This window comes from Candoia aspera, chromosome 6 (assembly GCF_035149785.1).
Source record: "Candoia aspera isolate rCanAsp1 chromosome 6, rCanAsp1.hap2, whole genome shotgun sequence".
In the NCBI taxonomy this organism is placed as follows: domain Eukaryota; kingdom Metazoa; phylum Chordata; class Lepidosauria; order Squamata; family Boidae; genus Candoia; species Candoia aspera.
Genome location: NC_086158.1, coordinates 53413625 through 53429809, shown reverse-complemented (window position 1 = coordinate 53429809; position 16185 = coordinate 53413625). Strand labels below are relative to the sequence as shown.

General features: G+C 36.3%; 1 protein-coding gene across 3 annotated transcripts in view; it reads right to left on the bottom strand.

Annotated features, from left to right (window-relative positions):
- Positions 1-96: 96 nt before the first annotated feature.
- Positions 97-16185, bottom strand: part of MXI1 (MAX interactor 1, dimerization protein) — an 80707-nt gene continuing 64618 nt past the window's right edge. For 2 of the 3 annotated variants that reach the window (XM_063307131.1, XM_063307133.1), the window contains 4 exons: positions 13167-13281; positions 10001-10172; positions 5029-7516; positions 97-4732 (listed from right to left, as the gene is read on the bottom strand). In XM_063307131.1, coding sequence (XP_063163201.1) covers positions 7353-7516; positions 10001-10172; positions 13167-13281 — 451 coding nt within the window. In that variant the 3' untranslated portion in view covers positions 97-4732; positions 5029-7352. The remainder of the gene's footprint in view (positions 4733-5028; positions 7517-10000; positions 10173-13166; positions 13282-16185) is intronic. The other variant, XM_063307132.1, reaches the window with a different exon arrangement.

Sequence of the window (16185 nt, the reverse complement as noted above, 5' to 3'; positions counted from 1 at the left end):
AAAGCATGTGAGCACTGGAGTTCAGGTGTTGATTTTGGGAACTTCTGTTAACATTGGTGATACCAGAAATGAGAAAAATAACAAACTTACTTGAAATAAAATGTCATAAAATTTATTTATATATTTAAACAAGTTAATATAGATGGCCACAAACAAAATAATTATGTTTACAATGATGAAAATGCAACAATGTTGTCAGCACCATCCCTGCACCATTACAGATAGAGCTGCAATCAGCATTTCAGTATTTTACAGACTAGCACTGGTCAATGTGCATACCAGAGATTTATTGGGATGTTTTGTTTTGTAGCTTCCAAATCTTTAAAAGTAGCAGTTGGCTACAGAGCCAATACATAACTGTGCCATAGCTCAGGCAAGCTCAAAGCAAATGAAATCGCAGTAGACGTTTTAAAAGTGAGCTTGCACTGTAGTTCATATGTGGTCGAAATATATTTGTTAGGGACATACTTGTTTAGGGTTGGAATTGTATTCTTAGACTAGTGCAGTACCATGTAGAATCAGAGCACTATTTACACGATTTCCCCCTTTAAAAATTGTAAAAGAATTCCTTAATTTAGTAAAAACTGAAAAACTTGCTGATTTTTTTTCTTCTCCCGTTAAATAGCTGAGTAAAACTAGAGTGGCACAACCCTAATTTTTACATTAAATACTGGCTAATGTGATAGAAGATAAAATGAGCGTATTAGATTTAAGGTCCTGCATTGTATTTATTGTACATAATAGCTGCAAACTAAAATGCTAGAAAGGTTACACTGCAGTTCCATTAGCTTGTTTCTTTAAAGTAGCAAAACAGCAAAAGGCTTTTTTTGGCTAGGGACAAAGAAAATATATTGGGATTTTCAAACTAAGATATCATGCTAGAAGTATATCCTTTGCTATGGGTAGGCTTGAACATCACAAACAGGGTTTATATACTTCAGTTTAGTGAGAATAATCTTTACAAATTCAAGATCTACATGGTGTGGTGGAGGAAAGAAATACATTGAAAATAATTTCTAGCAATTGTGATTTAAAACACAAGTCAATCTACATAGCATGTCACTCAGTAAGTGTAGAATGTGTGCACCGGCTAATTTCAATAAAAGCACTGTCAGCAATGTAAATAGAGTAGTTTTGTCTGTAAAAATAACTACCTTGCTATTTATCTGAATTACATATTTATTGTAATAGGTAACACTTTATACATACAAGATGCTAGCTTGCATTCACTTGAAATGTACTCCAAATGGAGCTTAATAGCAATTTAAAACAGCCAGCAAGCTAATATGGAAAAAAAAAATTGCCTGCATATATCCTCTCATTATGGCCAGTTGCAGCTTTGTATATTCTCCCTTAATGAATTAGCTAAAATTGGTAGTGTTGGATACAATAAATTGGCTTTTATCTTCCTGACTCGTTTGCTATGTATATTTAAGTACTTATTTGGAATTAGCCTAATGTGAAGCTCCTTCATGGGGGTTTAATAATTTCGTTCTTCTATGACTATATTTTATAGGGATCATTATTTTTGGCTTTCTAAGTTTTTTTGCTGCTAGAAATAAAGTTTAAATACAGTGATTAGAGCTAAGGTTATTCAAGTTCTTTGCAAGCATAGGGTCTTACCATGTTTATTTTTATTTGCCTTATTGTTCCAACATTTATGGATATCCTAGATAGATAGAAAGTACAGAGTGAGAGAACTGATCAGTGCATGCCGTAGACTCATAGTGATAACCACTAGAAAATCCTGCATGGACTATTTCTTTAGTTGTTATTAAATTCAACATTTGGCATAGCACAGCACAGCAATTATTTTTAAATGCTTCTAAAGGTAGAACCATTGGCTCATTAGATCTTGAAGAATTGACCAGTGTAGCATGTAATTGTTTTAGTTACTTTGTCCAGTGCTAATGTGAACTGGCCCTGAGATACAAACCCCTGTTTCTTTCACAGACAAGATCTTCTGTTTGCAATGTTAAATTCATAGAAGAACATTTAAAAAAAACATTGTATTGTACTACATGTTACTGCAGGATAGGGGAGAATACCAAAGATACTAGCAATATCTGAAGCACAAGGAAGCGTTTACATAATGAAGTGAGGTACTTCCAACTGATATTATCTACAGCTACTTCAGTATACTGTATTTGTGTCTTTGCTATTTTTGACAAGATGTGCACGACTTTTAAGGGGATCTTTGGAATCCCTTAAAAAAAACTTTTTAGCACATGCTAAGCACTCTTTACACGTTTTCTGATTTGACCAGCTAAATAATACAATCAGGATTCTTAGTAAAACAGCTGCAAAGAAAAAAAGTCTGGTAATGCTGACAAATCTTTCTGCAGTGTTCCTTTTCTTGTAAGAAAATGTCAGCTAATGTACAAATGGAAATTCTTCCAATTTATTTTTTCATAATTTGGATACTGGTGGATATGTTTGCAGACTGATGTAGTACAGAGTGAGATATAGAATGGATATGACTGAAAAGTGACTTAACTATTGCTTCGAGCTAAGTCTGTTTAATACACTCCTAAAAAGTCTTGACCTGATTAACATACACCAATTTTTTTTTGCTTTCTGAAGCTCACTTTTACTTGCTTGCTTGTCTTTTGCTTCTTTTACTTCACATAAGTATTCAGCCCTATTTCTACTTTTTTGGTATATGCCCAATTGGACATAACTGAATTCCCTAGCTCTTCTGTACAAGGAGGCTAAAGAAAAAAAAGATAAGGTAATCAAGACAGCTTTCAAGCTTCTGAAAATCAGGACTTTTAAATAACTGTAAACTTGTTTGCAAAACAAGTTACAATATCCTGGAATTCAGAATTCAAAACTTCAAAAAAAAAAAAAGTTACGCTAAATTTAGTCCACTAGTTTGATCCAAGACACCATGGAGGAAAAAGTACCCAATAGCTTGCATCACACAGTAAACCCTCCCTCTGACTGACTCTGATATAACAGACAAATCTTTCATTTGGACTTTATCATTTATCTATTAAATTGAAGTTTTACTGAAAATTACACCATTTACATAAATTGACACAAATGATGTAAATTTGGATATAGTGGACACTTCTCCCCATAAATGGTCCATTAAAAAATCCAATATATTTTTTAAAATTAAAAAAAATGTATATAAATTCTGTTTCAGTCTCAGATATTTTCACTTAGTAGAGCTAGGAAATATAAAACCCCTCAGCCTGAAACAGTACAAGCCATAAGGGTAACACTTTTACTTTCCGTAAGTGAATTTCATAATTTTATAGGAATCCTGGTTTCCCTTTTGAATATAACAGGTATAAATGCCCTCTTGCATCTGTTTTTGTTCATTAAAATACAATCATTTTAAGCATCATACACACATCAGTATTGCCAAATAGCAGATAAGGACACAGATCTGGAATGATATATCAGTGAATGACTTTTTCAGATCATACTAGAATGGCTGTCTGAACTGCTTATTATAAAAGCATAATTAACATGTAAGAGTAACATTTCTTATTTAGCCTTTTTGAGGTCGCTAACATCAAGATGCATAGACGATTTTGAGCTGGCAGCATTAATTTTTTTCTCCAAAGCTAATGCCACCTTCAGAAGAGATTTTGCAAAGCAGAAAAATAAGTTTTGCCTCAGACTGCCCTGCTTGAATGCTGATTCAACCACTCCCATTATATAAAAAATTACCCTGCATTTTAAATGCAAAAGTGTATACAACCTCACATCTAAATCTAAGGCTTAATTTGATGCAGATACAAATGGGAGTAAGTCCCATGGAATATAGCGGGATTTACCTCTATGTAAACTTGCATAGGATTATATTCCAAACCAGAATCCAATTTTTTTTATGATGGGGAAAAAAATAAAATACAAGTTTGTGAATTAAAAATAAGGAACAGGTATAACATCCCAAATGTAAAACAACGGACATGGTTTCACATTTATGAAAATTATATAGTGTGTCCTGGCAAGAGATTATGACAAGTTGGCCGCAGTACGCCCTATTCAATAAAAGACATAACACTTTTCTTTCACTTTGTAAAACAGGGTATTGTCTCCACAGAAATTTATCCTGATTATAGTTTCTTATTTGCCAAGATAAATGCTCATACCAAAGAAGGATATGGCATGAGGTGAATGATTAAATGGTTTTGCATGAGGACTCCAGAGTTGATACTGTATTTGGAATGAATTTGGTGCAGAATCACTTTTATATGATCCTAATTTAAGATAGTGTTAACCAAAGCTGTCCATTCTTTGAGGCAAACTTTCCAGGCTTTAGGTCAAGGCTGTTGTTTCTTCAGCCTTTCTCCCTGAAATTATTTTCTCATACAAGCCAATACAGCAGACTCCTCCAATCAGGTGCCTGCCTGTTCCCTGTACTGAGACTGAAGATCAGACCTATCAACCGGCCCTGCCTTTCTAGTTCCAACACAGATTGCCAGTGGCTGGTGAAGACTGCTAGAATTTGAATTCAGGCCCTTTTGCTTACAGAAGGTATGTTCTTTTAAGTTAAGATTCTGCAACTGAATGCACAGAAACAAGCTTATTTTGGCGGGATAAGAAATCACAGATCAGAACGACAGTGCAACTGTAATCTTGCACATATGAATTCTCAGTGATCATTCTTGCAATTCCACCAAATTGCACTAAGACACAATGCAGGTTAATTAGCCATATTAATAGGCCTCAGAATGATAAAAACAGTTCTTAATGAAATCTTTACTCCCATTAACTAAAGAACCAGTTTGGCCTAGTGGTTAAGGTGCTGGGCTAGAAACCAGGAGTCTGAGTTCTGGTCCCACCTTAGGCATGAAAACCGGCTGGGTGACCTTGGGCCAGTCACTCTCTCTCAACCCAACTTGGTGCAATGTAGACTAGCCGCCTCTTGGTGCACCCCGGGCAACGTGACTTGTCACGGCTAAATAGTCTACACATCTGGCTGCTGGACCTCACAAGGATTTCGCAGCAAGAAAAAGCAGCATGAACACCGAACTGCTATGCCATATGATTAAAAAAAAACACTAAAACCTAAAACTAACAATTCCTATTTCAGCCACTAGAGGGAGAGATTACCATATGGAGTAAACCAGTGTTAGTTTTAATTTCATAGGAGAGAGAGATGTGTAACTGCAACCAGGTTTTAATAAACAGAAGAATTGAATCCCCAGCTATGAACACACTATAAAACCTGGCAGCATGATGTCTCTAGTACATGACACAGGTCCTAAAGTGGTATGTTATATTATACAATATAATAATAGCTCGGGTGAATGCCTAACACATTGGGGTTAAATCACACAACAAAACAGTACTGAGACAAGATCTACAGAAGTCATTTGGGGGTATCTAATCACATGGCCAATGGAGAGTTGTTGTTTTTTTAAGTTCCAGGCACAAACAACATGAGAATTCTAAAGTCTCATGAGTGACCAACATGGCAGAACAAATGTATTTCAGATACAGAAATGTTTAATGGTATTAAAGTGCTACTATTAAGCAGAAACATATGCTAACATTTAAACACAATTCCACTGTACTGCTAAATGAGGTTATCTTGCTTTTATTTTTGTCACCGAGTCCTATCTAAACAATAAAATTAAAGATCTACAGGACTGAAATTAACAACCCAGTAATTATAATCAGCAATAAGTTATGCGTTTTATAAAGCATGTTTTTTTAAACTTTTCATTTTTCCCTTAGTAACTGGGGGACAGGCAAATTATCACCTGCCCAAAAAATCCTCAAACAAGTGTCATAAATGAAGTCTCATAATAAAGAGTAAAGTTTAAACTTGGTAAAGGAATAGTAATAAGTATCTCTGTGGTTAAAAAGCTTAAAGAAAAGCAAAGACCTCAAAGTGCAGGTTAGAAAGCTCAAAATAAAAACAATGATAAAAACATTGAATACAATCTTATCCTTTTAACAGCAAGACAACCACAGTTTCTGCTCAGGAGGAACTGGAGTCAACCTAGCAGACTGTTAAGTGAGATGCTTCTTAGCTATGGACCCAAGACTACCTTAGGAATCCAGGTGCCAAAGTCTGCAAAGGAAATCCAGACAGGAATCCAGAAGGAAGAGCCATAAAACCAAGAAGAGTCCCTGTTCCTCTTGTGCATGGCAGCAGAAAAACCAGTCCCTTTCAATTGGTGTTAATTATAAAAGAGATTTGCAGTATCATGCCTAGGAGGTCTAAAAATACATTGTCACATATAGGTTATCTTAGCCAAACAACTTTTACAAATGTTTATCAAAATAATTTGCAAAAGAAAAAAATAGGTAATTGTGGCTCAGAATGGAGACTGTGTCTTTTCTGCACATCATCACTTGTTTTACAGGCTGGTCTGTCTTTCACCCTCTGCATCAGGAGAATCATTCTAGCTCAGCCACTGAATCCAGAGGGCGGCTGCACCTGTGGTGGCCTGCTACAGCTCAATAATCTAGTGGCAAAATCATACAGCCCAAGTTTCTTGCCTTGAAACCATGTCCAGCGAAAAGCTGAGCTGAATGGGAAATGCTTCCAGATTTGCAGCACCTCTCATAAAGGTATAAGCAGAGCATCTTGCTATTATACATTTCTCAAATGATAATGATCAAAGGTGGCTGGAGATACCCAGTTAATAGAAGATGCTGACTGGACTAACTTCTGCTGGTGAGCTACAGGTAAAATTATTTAACTTCTTAGTTCTATTAAAGAAAAAAATGAAAAATTAAATTCACTGATGGAATTCAAAGGAATCTTAAAATGGAGCTTTTTTTAAAAAAACTTCAAAATATTGTGCAAACACATTGGAAGTGGTTCATCCAATGAACTGTATCACCTTGGCTACTTTATCCCATCATCTGGGACCAACATTCAGCTATCCCAGATATGCTAGATTATCTTAGACATTGGACATACTTTATATTATTTATTATTAGCACCACAAAGGGTCTTATAACAAGTTTGTTAAGTTTGGACATGAGGGGTAAAAAAACCAATTGTGACAAATTAAAAAACAAGAGCCTGAACAGCCAAGTTTATCCACTCAAATATTCTCTCACTATAGTTATCCATTGCTGACAGGAAAATCTCAGTCCAGCTATGTGCAACTGGAGTGGTGTCCTGGATTTCAAAATAATTAAGGTTTATCACTAAGTCAGAAATTTTGGGCTATGATCAAATAAAGGCTAGTTGGCTCCCCTACTAGGTTCCCACTCTTCCGTGGACCCATGGAGCTATTCTAAAGTTGTGTCTGTCCAAGCTTAGCTGTTGAAGGGTGGGTTGGGTAAGAAAAATAATGTATCTTAAGAGCTCTGCCATATGAAATTCAGTTGCCCCAAAGAAACCAGTTGCTCTGCTCTAGCACCAGGCTCTAGGAAATGAAGGAGAGCTTGACACTAGCACTGGAGTAACCCTCATCACTCCCAGTGCTCTGCAAGCTGCTGTGGTCATCAATGTCACTTGTACTGGTTGTGCTGATATCATCCACGTCTCCATGGGAGAATTCTGTGCTTTCCACATCCACTTCAATTTCTTCTGGAAAAGAAAGAAGAGCCTCAAGTTAGTATTAGAGCAAATTCACTGTTAAGACTATGACTAACTGAAGAATCCAGGATCATTCCAGCCACATCATGAGTTTATTGTAAAGTTGTGCTATGAGATCTTTGAGAAAAGGAAGAGCAAAAGGGATAAAACTGCTTTGTAATATCGATCAGAATTTTGAAAGAATTACGACTGCCCTTATTTTTACAACTTTTGTATTAATATCCAGCTATCATTTAATTGCTAATTCAACATTTATATCTAGTAACAGAGCTTTGGATTAAATTACTAATCAATGGATACTAATCAATATTCTATACAGGAATACTCATTCCTTCAACCCACCCCCCGCCCCAAACAGATGTTTCAGGAGCATTGCTGCAAACTAAGATAGGTGTGCTATTCATATAATAAAACTTCTTTGCATATTTATATATGGATTTGCATGCATGCATGTATGTGTATATATATATATATATAAATATAAAAAATGGATTTGAAGAAGTAGTACAATATAATGGGAGGTTATGGAAGGAAATCATGGATTACTGGGATTATTTGTGAAACAGGAACAGAAAGGATAGTGTTGCCTACATTGTCTTGGTTAACTGATGTCTAGTGCAGCTTAATTTTGGATGGGATGAAAACAATTAGAAAACTCCCACTGCATATAAACTGGTGGGATTAGAAGACCCACATTCTTTTGACCCCAGGGTTTTCTATTCTAGTAAAGCTTTTGCCTCTATTGCTGCATTGTTGTCTAGCCTCTCAAAGGTACTCTGGACCTATGCAGTCCCAGAGGCATTTTAGGTTAAGAGGAGAAGAGTGACTAAAGGCCGAAGTATCAGCTTATCAGTTGCTCAAAGTAATTAAAAGAAAAACTTTCTGAGTAGATTAAAAAAATGTTTTTAGAGTGGCTAGGGCAGATGGCCTTGGAAAAATATGCAAAAATGTTGTGGTATGTAGGCACAGCTAAGCCCAAGTGTATGCCATGAAAAGAAAAACCCACATTCCTTTGGTTCATCCAGCATGGTGCCTCAACACCCTCGGAGGATAACAAGAACTTCAAGGGGAAACATCTACTAATATGTATTTAATTCTTGAGTCACATATTCATCTAACAAGCAGCAGCAACATGTCTTTCTGAGAAACACATGTAAATGAATCAATGTTAAAATCAAAATATTCTAAGAGGGATATCATCCCACATAGTTGTTGACCTTTCCCTCTCCTATTGTATCAATATGAGTATACTGCCTGAAAGCAGGATGTTTTATTAACTTAATTTCATAAAGCAAGCATCCCAAAGTAATATATATAATTGTTAAGCTAAGAGAGGCCTCCAGTCTATTCAGAAAGAGAGAGGAAAAAAAAAACCTAACGTGAGCCCTCAAAACAAGCTCTGTCCTCACTCCCATTATTCCTTTCAGCACATTCATGGTAGGGGAAAGTCTCTGCATACAGAATTCTGAGCACTTTGTTTCCATGTAGGTAAGAGCCCTGAACTATCATCTTTCTTGCCAGTGCAGAATTCAGTATCCATACAATAGCACATACAGAGGCTTTTCTGCCACAGACATTCACCTATTTACACAAATATCCTGAAGACATGCCATCAATTTGAAGAACTTTGATGGATGCAATGTTTATCAGAAGTATTCCTTTCTTTGAATGCCTAAATAGAGCTGAATTTAATTGTATTTACTATCAATCTGATCCTACTAGTGAAAACTGTTTCCGGATGATGTGCAAATAATCCTGTCATGTCTTAGCATTTGTGTATCCTGTCAAAAAATGTTAAAATTGTGGTAGTATCATAAGCAAATAAACTACATCCAAATAAGTTTCCACCACATATTAATTTGAAAGCTTTGTCAGAAGATAATTAGTTATGTTTTATAACTACCTAGAAAATTGAAAATATATTTTGGCAAAGTCGGAAGATCAAACAGAGATGATGAGTACAAACGACTAGCAATAAAGTTTCAATCAAGCAATAAAGTTTCTCAGTGTAACTACTTTGTCAGATGGTTGAACTGTCTATTGCAAGTCTATCCTTAGATTTTTAATGAGGTGCATATATGGAAAGACTCTTCTTGTCAGGAAATACATAAAACTACGTTATTCTAAGTAAGTATATTGCAGAACTGGAAGTTGTTGGTACTTGTATGAATTCGACACAAATGGGCAAAAAAATCAAATATATTTTAGACAGAGACCAAAGTTAAACAACTTTAAGATCTGCCAAATTTAATAGGGATATTAAGGACTCCTAGACACCTATGAAAAAATTTTAGATGACATATACTTCCAAACAAGACTAACTCAAGCCATGCATCATTCATGGAATGAGTTTACAATCTGAATGAAATTACGGTTATCCATAGGATGAAGGTCAAAGCAAAGAAATGGTGTGGAGCAAAGAGAGCTAAATATTTTGCCTCCTTAGCCAACGGTATAGATGGATCAAATACTGACCTCGCTCTGAATCAGAGCGATCTGAGGACATGGTTGATCCAGTGCTGTCCATTCGTATTCGCTCGATGTCCTGAGGGCTCTGCAGTTGCTCCAATCGTCGCTTTAGGAACCTTTGCTCTCTTTCCAGGTTCTCAAGCTGATGCTGGCTTCTCCTGTCAGCTTCTTCAAGTTTCTGCCATGACAAAAGATTGTTTTTCATTGTCTTGGTTTCCCCCAGCACTTTCCCCATCTCATTTACTAACATTCATTTTGGATATTGATCTGAGAGCTTTGCCAGAAGATCTTTCTGGTTATGCTCTATAATGACAGAGAAAATTGGAAATATGTTTTGGCAAAGTTGGAGAATCAAACAGAGATGATGAGTACAAATGATGATATACCAAGTAATAATGTGTTGCTATGTAATTATTTGTCAGATATATGCTCTGAAATGGCATAAGACCAGCTTGCAAGTAACAAGAACTAGTGTTCTTACTCCCTGCAAAAAAAAAAAAAAAATCAGTTTGCATCTCAGTCCAATCTTAAAGTAATGAAAAGGAGAAGATCAAGTAGAGCATGGACAAAGAGCTTCAGCAACATGAGATGCATGGTTAGTTCTTTCTATCAGTGGACCTTAGTCTTGTAACAGCAATGCCCGTCTCTAATCACATAATTTAATAGGAAAAAGCACTGCAAGTAAAGAAGCTGATGTACCTTCACCATTTAATTTATCAGCTATTTCTTTGAAGCAGTTCCCCATTTGACCAGTCATTTATGTAATCTACTGCAGTCTCCTTTCATCACAGCTGGGAAATCTTACCAGGCCAGTGCACAGGATTTCTTGATGGCCAGCAAGTTGCATAACTCTAAGTCATCTCAGGCTAATGCCATCCATTTAAGTAAGCAGGGTTTCCCTCCCTGCTAAGCTTGAGCTGTTCCAAAGTGTTTAAGCACATCCTGATCCCTGTGAGCCTGGCACTACCATTTTAAAAAAAAATCAGGAAAGGGTCAGAAACACTGTAGCCAGAGCACCTGCTGTGCTCTTTTAAAAAAACACTTATTCTTCTTTTCTTATTAGCTACTGTATTTTTTTTTCCAAATTTGGTTCCCATATACTCTAAATGGTATGTAAAGAGAATACATAGATTTGAATAATTAACACATGCTGCTTACACTTGGCACGAACAGTTTCTTCCTGAAGTATGTGGCCTGGCTCACTGGCTTATAGAGCTGCACAGAGAACTATCTGCTCTGAATAACTGACTCTCTGTATGAGGCACCATGTGGTTTAGATTATGTCCACTGACGTTTCAATAGTATGTATAACCTAAAATCTGGAACAGTCTTTCTTCAACATGGCCTTTCCTAAGTTCCTAAGTTTATGCCCTCCAGTTGTATTGTGGACTACTTAGTAGGTTTGAGAAAGCTGGTACAACACTGCTGCTATTAAATTAATATTTTAAGGGAGTGTACCAATCTTTAAGGTACAATAGGACTCTTGCATAGTATGTTTTACATGATTTCAGCTACATTTTGCTTTTATTTCACAATGGCACTGGTATGTACAATATTGATTTATTTGTCAAATTTATATAGCTGTCCATCTCACAAAACAAGTGATTCTGGGCAGCGTACAACAAAGCTAAATAATAATAATAATAATAAATACCAACAAAAAATATTATCACAATCATCATTATTAAAAACTATAAAAAACAAAGCTAAAAAGAAGAAATAGTAGGCGAAGAGATGTTAATAATAACGGAGCCACTTCACTAGTTCACCGGTTCCCTGGGGTCCCCAGGCCTGATGACAGAGCCGATCTTGAGGGACTTTTGAAGCATTAAAAGGGATGCAACTAACTTCACTTTGGGGGTGGGGGGACAGAATGCTCCATAAGGCAGCTGACACAGCAGAGAAGGCCCACATCCTGGATCTACCAAATATATGTCACTAGATGCTGAAATAACTTTTGTATAGATAGACCCAGTAAGCATACTTATGATCTTGGAATACCTGAATAATATGGCACAACTATCAACAAAGTTCTTAAGTTAAATGTAGATTTCTTTCTCTTTCTCCCTCCTAATCGGTATTCAGGTATCTGACAAATATATACTAGGATCTGGAGCATTACATTTTTAATTGATTTTCATGACTTTATTGATCATAGATTACATTTTTATATTTTTTAAATAGAAAAGATTATGTGATGGCAATAGCATTATTTGGAAACTATTAATCCCAGATATATCTGGATCCTTTTCAGTCAAGATTCAGACCAGGGTATGGGACAGAACTGGCATGGTTGCACTTTCAGATAATCTCTGGCATGGGCAGGATGGGGATGTATGTCCATCCTTGCCTTACTTGACCTTTCGGCGGCTTTCGATACCATTAACCATGGTATCCTTCTGGATTGACTCAGACGATTGGGGGTGGGTGGCATGGTGTTGTGCTGGTTCGCCTCCTTTCGCCAGGATTGATTCCAGTTGGTGGTGACTGGGGAGGAGAGATCCCCCCCTCGGCCCCTACTGTAAGTCCCTCAAGACCTGGCTTTGTCATCAGGCCTGGGGGTCCCAGGGGTATCTTAAGATGGCTCTAGTATTGTGTTTACTCTACTCCCTCCTGTACTGGATGGTTGTATTTGTTAATAGTGACTGTTTTTTAATAATTGTTTTTATATATTTATTGTTTTATTTTAATGGTTGTACCCCACCCAAAGTTACTTCGTGTGAGATGGGCAGCCATATAAATTTACTAAACAAACAAACAAATCATATTGGAAGTTCACAGAAAACACTTGGTTAGATGAAGCCCAATGGCAATTTATATTCCTTTCAGTACCAATGATGCAATATCAATTCCTGTTAATATTTTTAATCGTATTTTTTTTTGTTTTAAATAATTTGTTGACATTTAAAAGATGTTATTTAAGCAACTATATGCTGAATGTTAGGTCAATAATCTCTATAACTGGGCTTCCTTATGGAGCAAACAAACTCTGCAAACTCACTGAGAAAAATAGTGCCACAGAAAATGTTGGGACATTCTTTTAAGACACTTTGCAAAATATAACACTGTACCAATGTCATGAACCCTCTGAGGAAGATGCTAATCTTTTCTGCACTTATGACTATTGGGTATCTGAAACATTATTATAAATGGAAACTGATGCTATCCTTACCTTGATATGTGCTTTGGCTTTGTTAAGCAGCCCAAGGGTTGTGTGTCTGGTGCAGTCAGGTCCTAGTGGTATCAGAACTTTTAAGCGTTCTAGACACAGGCGGAGATGGGCTCGTCTGGGAGGAAAAGGTGCAGGTATCAGAGATACATTTTGAACTGAAATTGGCCTTCTTCAAATAGCTTCCTACATAAGTATCACACTAACTTCTCTTGTAAACTGCTAAAACACTTTTGAAGCAGATATGCTACCAAGCATAATTGGTGAGTTAGTTAATAAGAACTGTAGCATATGGGGTTATTTCACCACTGATATTCAGCATCATTTAGCCTAACTGGCAAACTCTGATAGTTCCATGTTACACCAGTGGATACTACAATGCCCAAATAAAATTAAATTATGTCTATCATGCATTCCTTTCTTCTTATTTTTGGACTAGAAATTAAAATGGTTGCCAATCTCAGTTTTTCTTTGTTCTCACCCACATGGTTTGCTTAAACTCCTCATGCTTACTTTAGCAAAGAAAGGGAAGGCTGCCACAACTTGCCATTCCGGATCTTTAATACAAGCCACTTTTCCCTAAATTGGCACTCGCCAGATAAGTTGGACTAGAATTCCCACTTTTACCGGCAATCTTGGCCAACTCATTTGGAAGGTATCAAATCTGAGCAAAGCTGTTGTAGCTTTTTTATCCTTTCTTCATTTCTAACCATACAGAGAAAGAGCTGTGACGTAATTAAAACATTCAGCAAGAGAACTGCAAAACAGATTGTTGTATTATTTGGCTTCTGTCTTGTTTATTTAGGATATTCCATGCATAGAACTACCCAATTTACCACTCTCAACAAAAGCATATTAATATGACTGCTAGCAATCCTCCCCCCACCACTGCACATTTCCAAAGTCCCAGCTGCCCAACTGATTCATGCTCAGCTGCATCCTTGTGCTTCCATATTTGGGGCTGATAATTAGGATATGATGTGTCTCTGAATTGGCAGCTCCAGTCTTCACATGTTAACTGTAGTTAAGGGACAGGATGATCTAACATTTAATTGGTTAGTGTAATTTGGTGCATGAGGCAAAAGTATAAAAAACAGAATCTTGTGTTTCAACACATAAACATAGAAGATAGAGAAGTCTTGCATGTTACAGAAAAACCATCCATAAAATACAGTGTTCCACACTGACTAAGAAAATTGTATGCTTAATAAGAGACATCCAAACAAATAAAGCAAGAGATTTGCCCCATACATTTGGAGAACATTAACCTCCCAGCTTCCCACAATTACTATCCTGAACCAAAGGAAGATCCTCTTTCATTATAAATGTGACTACCTGTACTTGTTAAACAAGAGATGGCCATTATATAAAGTTGTTGGAGAATTCCTATAATCCCCAACTTCCATTCAGGTAATAATTGTAAAGAAACCTGAACATGCAAGAATTTTTTTAAAAGTGAGCACAGGCCAGGCAGCAAAATAAATATCATCTCTATTTTCCCTACTTTCTCTGACTATTGCAACATCCAGTTATTATTTTTAGAGAACCAGTACAGCACAAGATGTTTCCTATTAGAAATAACAAGGAGTCTGAATATCGTGTGTTAATATTATCATGCAGTAAGTACAAGGAGTACATTAGCTGTAGCTTGGCTTTTCAATGTGCATATAAATTGTGTTAATTATGAGTGCATTATGCATATTTCTTTCAGATTAATTTCCACTAGTAGTTTTTTCACTTTGATCATCAGCTGACACAGAGTCACGTTCTGATGAAGACCCAGAAAAAATGAACTGCACACTTTAGCATATCAGTATCAGAAAATCCAAAATGCAATTTTAGATCAGAGAGCTAAGTGCACTGTATCTTCTGCATATGGAAAATAAAGTGAGTTTGCACGCCTAGTACACGAACGGAAATATGACTTTATAGATATAACTCAATCTGTCTCAGCCCAACCTACCTCACAGGGTACCTCACTGTCATAAAAAAATGAGGAAGAAGCACTATGTAGGCTGCTTTAAGCTGCTTTGAGCCCCTAATGAAAGGCAGTGTATACATTTAACAAAAAAGTAAATAAATTGAAATCTGGTAGAATGAGCTTCTCATGATAGGAATACAGCAACTAAAATGCTATTTGTTTAAAGGAGCATACGCAACAGAAAGGAAAGAGTTCCACAATGTGTTTAAAGATATCCACACCTGTTCAGAAATCCAAGGGAATAAAATTGATAATATTGTTGAAATCATTTATATTAAAATAAGCAATATTGGGATAGATTCTCTTACTGATCACTTAACTAAATAGAAATTGCAAGTGATGTTTCCCAAAAGCAAACTGCAGAGTTTTCAAAGAGGTATGAGAAAGTAAAGATGGAAGACCTGAATAATTCCTACTGTGGGATCTACCAAACTCTACCAAATATATTCACTTCAGGACATTCCTGAAATATCTTGCTCACAAATTTCTTATTCAGAGACTGGCAATGCTCACATTCAGAAGGTGAAGGAAGGTACAAAAAAAATAGTTATTCTTGACTGGACATTAAATAATAGGGAACACTTAATCAGCAAAGTGGAAGGATCATGAACCTTGGGGGAAAGTGACTACATAATTCAGGAATTCTTGATATACGAAGAACTAAACTATAGCAAAGTACGGGAAAATACATATTTTGGACTTCATGCAAGTGGATTTTAATACATGAAGTCAGAATAATGTTAAATAATTTCCTATGGCAATAGAAACAAATAAGAAAATGAACTCAAGATGGGAAATGAGGTGTTTCCTAAAATAAGAAGTACTAAAGAAAGTTATTCCAGTCAGAGGGGAAAAAAAACTAGCAAAAGAAGCTAATGAAACTGCACAAAACCTTTGTGATGTTCTGCCAATAAAATAAAATGGCACTTTTATCATCAAACAGGGACAAGTCACCAATGAGAAGCACATATGTTAGCTTGGAATCGCAGACATGGTATCAGAAGGGCTAAAGCTCAAAATCATCTAAGTGGGTAAAGGATG